The sequence below is a fragment of the Diospyros lotus genome, unplaced genomic scaffold (genome assembly GCF_014633365.1).
Source record: "Diospyros lotus cultivar Yz01 unplaced genomic scaffold, ASM1463336v1 superscaf1, whole genome shotgun sequence".
Lineage (NCBI taxonomy): Eukaryota > Viridiplantae > Streptophyta > Magnoliopsida > Ericales > Ebenaceae > Diospyros > Diospyros lotus.
This window is the reverse complement of record NW_026267104.1, coordinates 2,243,568-2,249,174: the sequence shown is the minus strand read 5'-3', so window position 1 is coordinate 2,249,174 and position 5,607 is coordinate 2,243,568. Positions and strand designations below refer to the sequence as shown.

General features: G+C 37.6%; 1 protein-coding gene across 1 annotated transcript; it reads left to right on the top strand.

The window, feature by feature from the left end:
* The first annotated feature begins 453 nt into the window (after positions 1–453).
* Positions 454–4,513, top strand: LOC127792796 (transcription factor TCP13-like). Its single transcript, XM_052323383.1, has 3 exons — positions 454–472; positions 2,663–2,731; positions 3,239–4,513. The coding sequence occupies exon 3, from the start codon at positions 3,262–3,264 to the stop codon at positions 4,330–4,332; it is 1,071 nt and encodes a 356-aa protein (XP_052179343.1). The 5' UTR covers positions 454–472; positions 2,663–2,731; positions 3,239–3,261; the 3' UTR covers positions 4,333–4,513.
* The last annotated feature ends 1,094 nt before the right edge of the window (positions 4,514–5,607 follow it).

Sequence of the window (5,607 nt, the reverse complement as noted above, 5' to 3'; positions counted from 1 at the left end):
TTATTCTATCATTGTATCAAATTGCTGTTGATAATCTGTGAGAGAGAGAGAGAGAGAGAGGAGACATGCTGACACGAGGACTGCAGTTTACTTGAAGTAGTCAGCTCTAGTGGCTTGCTTTTGTATTATTGACATTGCAGCCTGCATTTAACAGACTTTTTCATCCCCCCGCCCCCCCTCTCTCTCACCCTCTCTGTCACTTACTTTGCTTGGCCCCATGCAGTAAGAGAAATAATTGCATCATCAGGGAAAAAGGAAATAGAAGAAGAAGAAGAAGACAGCCTCTGAATGCTTTCTTCTTTTTGAATGGACAACTCCTTGCTGGCTTCTTAATTTCATTCAGTCTTCACTTCTTGATCATGCTTCTCTCTCTCTCTCTCTGATCTTAATTGCCCAGGTGATCATCATCATCATCAAGAAGCAGAAGCACCAAGCTCACTCTCTCTCTCTCTCTGTGATCTTAATTGCCCAGGTGATCATCATCATCATCAAGAAGCAGAAGCACCCAGCTCTATAACCCTTAATTTCTACCTTACAAAATGATGATATTAATTAATTATGTACCCATTATATATGTATATGCATATATGGCTATCCAATTCATTTTTAACAAATTGAACTCAGAGCAAGAATCTGCTGTCACAAACTGGTTTCTAGACATGCATACGCATGTAGTTTGCAGAAAGATCTACATCTTTCAGTTCTCAGTTCACAAGACATTGAAGTGTGTGTGTGTGTGTGTGTGTGTGTTTGAATTTGAGCTGGAAGGGAAACAACAAAGCATATATATAAATATATAGATAGATAGATAGATAGATGATTCTGATGGGTAAAAAATGTATAAATAAAATTTTTATAGAGAATTAAACCTCTTAACCAGTGTCAATACGCAATCTATGGTACTGTAAAAAGGATCAGGTTTATTTTTAGTGTGCTTATAACCCTTCTGGGGTTGAAGGATCCCCATTTGTATCCCAACCTTTTCTTTTTTCCAGGGGCAATGAAGAAAAAGATTGAACCCCATGATGTGAGTATTGTTCCGTGAAGACAGGTAAATTAAGTTCAACTAGTTACACACACATATGCACTCTCTTCCCTGTTGAAGAGATAATTAGTGAAATGTAGGTTAATTCATGTTGTGTGACAATATGTACAGATAGTATTCATCTGCAGAGAAGACAGCAGTGCCCTCTGTGATTTGGGAACCAAATTTGGTATTTTCCATTAGCGGGTTTCTTTCTCTTTCTTTTCTAGGCGGCTTTGAAACCAGCTGGAGCAGAATAGCTCACTATCCGGCTTGACTTTGTTCCTAGGATTTGAATTTGTTCCAGAATGTTGAAGTAGCTTGTTTTAGAGTTTAGGGTTCTAGTTTCTTTCTTTATTTTACCATTATTATTATTTTTTTTTTTGTGCTGAGAACGGTTCTAGAATTTCTTGAGTTTTGGCTGTATTAACTTTTATTTGTTCATTTTTAGGATAAGAAGAACTTTCAATTTTTGCCAACCACAGAAGATTTTATTGCAAGAATCAATGAAGTACATCATTAGCAGCATAATCCTCCGTATTTGCATGAATCAATGAAAAATCTCTCTCTCTCTCTCTCTCTCTGTGGCAACAGAAGTTAGGGTGTTTCTGCTGCCTTCAAGTTTAATTTCTTCTTTGGATTTAGAAAGTGATAATCATTGAATCCGAATTAATTATAGTCCTCATTTAATTTCCCCATACGAGAAATATTAATTTCATTAATTCCTTATACGTGCTACAATAAGGCAAATTAACTAATACTAGCTAGCTAGTTTATGGGGCTGCTGCAGCTCCTTGAACAAGTTAATTAACATCACAGGGCTACGTATATGTGTGTGTGTGGCTGGTGATGACCATGGAGGCCAAACCCTAGCTAGCAAAGTCCCAACTTACCTGCTGCTGTATATCTCACTGCCACTGCGTGGTCCACTGAGTACTAATAACCATGGAGGCTTTTAATAACCTATATGTGTAATTGGTCCCTGCCCTACTGGGCAGCAGCTGCCTTAATGTATCCAGTTCACAGATGAGGCATTATAGCTCAGATCAGACACTTTGAGAGCCACACAATCAAACTTATCTGATTGACTTTTTTCTTTGATGTCATTAGTACTAATTAAAGAGATGCGCATGTACACTGTTAATCTTTTTATTTACACTTGGACAAAGATGCAGTTTAATTAAGAAAGCAACATATATATATATATATAATACGTTTTAGCAACCAAAAAAAAAAAACAAAAACAAAAAAAGGGCACTTCTCTGAATGGGTTAGGCATAAACTTTCAATCCATATTGCTACAAAGCATTAATGATTGATTACCCTCTTTTTCCAAGCTGGTCCCTGTGAATTTAAATGCTCGCTATATAAATGTACTATTTTTCAGTAACCCCAAAACTTAAATTACAAACTTTATGTATATATAATTCAGGGATAAATTTGCTTTCTATTATATTTATGTAAATTTAATTTTATTTGACACTTATGGAGCTGTCGTGTCACGAGGATGCCACGTGGTCGGGAATTCACCCTATCTTTTCCTTTTTCTTTTCGCGTGCAACATGGAATTGTAAGATTCTTGCCATCTTTTCTTTCTGAAAATCATGACCAGTATTTGATGAATTTATTCTTGTACAGGGAGTAGATTTCGAAATCCAATCGTTTGCTCAGCTCATCCGGATTTAAGACTTCAAGGAGAGGACCCTGGTATGTCAGCAAGCTTCCCCTATATTCAATCCTCCAAATCTCCATATTTTTTCTTCTTTACGATGAAAAGTTAGATGCATTTAGCTGCCAAACTCATGAAATTTCTGCCCAGTGCAAGCTCATCTCTCCCACAAATTGAAATATATATTGTTAAACTAGCTAACTACTTCGATTTCATCATCTAGAGCTACGTGCCTAGCTAGGTCTTGTCATCTCCTATACAAGTTAACCTAATTTTTCTTGAATTTCTCTTCATGGGATTCTCGACCAAGAACTCCATTAGATTTGTTGGGAATTCCTCCAGAAAAGCATGGTTCAGCTTATCTGTTTTGATCAGATTCATTTTGTTTATCAAAGCGAAATATTATATTTACGTACTGGTTCAAGCCAGAAAATGATTCTCAGATTTCAATTAAGCAGTTGAATTGGAAGAGACCTCTGCAAGATAGTTCTTCTCTGTTATCTGCTTTTTTGTGTTTTTTTTTTTTTTTTTCTCTTCGTTTCTAGGTGAAGATGAATGATGAGAGAAGATGATCATGGATTCAAGAAAAAGAGATTACCAGTCAGTAAAAGCAGAAGGAAACAGCAAGCTCAGCACTGAAGTAGCAGCATCCGGTTCAAGACACTGGTCAGCATTCAAGAATCCAAGAATTGTGTGTGTTTCAAGGGCTTTTGGAGGAAAAGACAGGCACAGCAAAGTCTGCACCATAAAGGGTTTGAGAGACCGGCGAATTAGGCTTTCGGTTCCCACTGCACTTCAGTTGTATGATCTTCAAGACAGGCTTGGCCTTGGGCAGCCTAGCAAGGTTGTAGATTGGTTAATGGATGCCACCAAAGACGAAATCGATAAGCTTCCTCCACTCCCAGTAATTAGCCCAGGAAATTTCAGCCAAGATCTCTATCATCCAGCTCTAATTTCTCAAGAGCCGAATGCCCCTCAGCCGGCTTTAACCCCCTTCTTTAATCCCATTAATTCAGCATATTCCAAAGATGGAGGATCTCAATCCTTTCCACCTGCTAAGGAATTAGGGTTCAAGATCAATCACAGTACCGGTCATTATCAAATGATGGGAAATTCATCAAAAGCCTGGGAACCAGCAGATGCCACTGTGGAAGGAAAGCTTAAGGAAGTCGAAGGGGATAGTACTAAGTTTCCACAAGTTTCAGCCCAAAACTTCTTCCCAATTGCCAGCCATTCTTCTCTTCCGAACTTCCTACACAATGCCATGCCATACAGCTCCTACTATCAGTGGGAGCCTAATTCCAATTTATCTTTGTCTCAATTTGGAGGCCAAGCAGATCACAGTAGTGCCACTGATCATTCAGTTTCACTTCCATCTTCAATCCCTCGCTCAAGTACTCAACTATTCATCTCTCCACCTGCAGCAACACCTTCATTTTTCCCTTCATTCTCTCCATATAATAATATCACTACTGCATCAGAGTATGACACAAGGCAAATCAACCAATTTTTCCCAAGTCCATTCATGCCATCTCTTCATTCTACTAGCGCGCCGGCCAATGCTACTTCGACAGTTCTTCATCTTCATCCACACAACCATGGAACGCAACCAAGCAAAGGTTCAAGCACAGGTTCTTGAAGCTCATCTTTAATTAAAGTTGCCAAACTTAATCAATTCAGATCCAACCGAAAGCTAGCTACCTCTAGTACTAGTACTATTATATATATATATATATAGACTAAATGTTCATGGGCATTACTAGTTATATATCTATCTCAATGCCTCCATTGATCAGTAAGAGAAGTAGTGAAGTTAGCTTTATGGAATGTTTACTAATTTCTTGCTGCATGAATTCTCAATAACATGTGTAAGAGACAATATATTTGTTACACGTGTAAATAGAATTTATCCGGCATACGAAGATAAATTAGGAAGATACTTAATCTATAACTATTATAGTGTTGTATGATATTTCATTCTTTAATTATTCTTGAAGGTAGCTAAATTGAATATATATGATTTCTCTCTCTCTCTCTCTTTTTTTTTTTTTGCTTTTGGCCATGATTACAATATTATCGGCAACTTGGGATCGATCCACTTATTTTGTTCTATTTAATTTTTTGTTAATAATATATACTAATGTATCCATAAGAAAAAAAAAAAATACAAAAAGGGCTAAGGCTCGCATGCCATCCTCAAGTACTTATTCTGTGTGTTTGGGCTTTTGCTTGTGTTGCTTTGGTTGGGATGATCTCATGGATGTTGTTAGGATTGGTGTTGGTGGCCTTGATTCAAGGCTAGCTCATGGTCGTCCTCTTCCACGTATTCGTCTGAGAATGTCCTAGTGTATGCGTCCCCCGTGGGCATGGCTTAGTTATGAGTCCTGGTTTTTAGCCCTCTTCTAGTATCAATGGTTGCCTCCAAATCAGTTGGTCTTTTATTGGTTGTGTTTTGCGTCCGTATATGTTAGGAATATACTTTAATTTTTGGCGAGCGAATGGTTAATTTGTCCTATACTCTTTACATGCACTATTTGGGCCGAGCTTTAATGCTTAGTGAATGCTCCCGTTGGTGGGTATTTCTGTTTATGTTTTAAACTAGACTATGAGCCATTGGGTTATACACAAGCTAATAATATACATACATAGATATACACATATAACACTACGTGAAGTTGAAAACAGAAGCAGAAAAAATTGCTGAGTGTTTCACTGCCAGCCATGGTGGCCACACCTATATATATATGTGTGCGCGTGTGCGTCTGTGTGTGTGCCATATATACATGTTCCTTCATCACTTAAGAGAAATTTGAACAGATCGAGTAGCTGTGTATATATATTTCCTTTTTCTTATGTGAAGTAAACATTAGAAAGCAGCTGTATATTTTCACTTGTAATCTATATTTCTTTCATA

What these genes read in the sequence shown, in the direction of transcription:
- LOC127792796 (XM_052323383.1), top strand. Translation starts at nt 3,262, where the DNA reads ATGATCATGGATTCAAGAAAAAGAGATTACCAGTCAGTAAAAGCAGAA.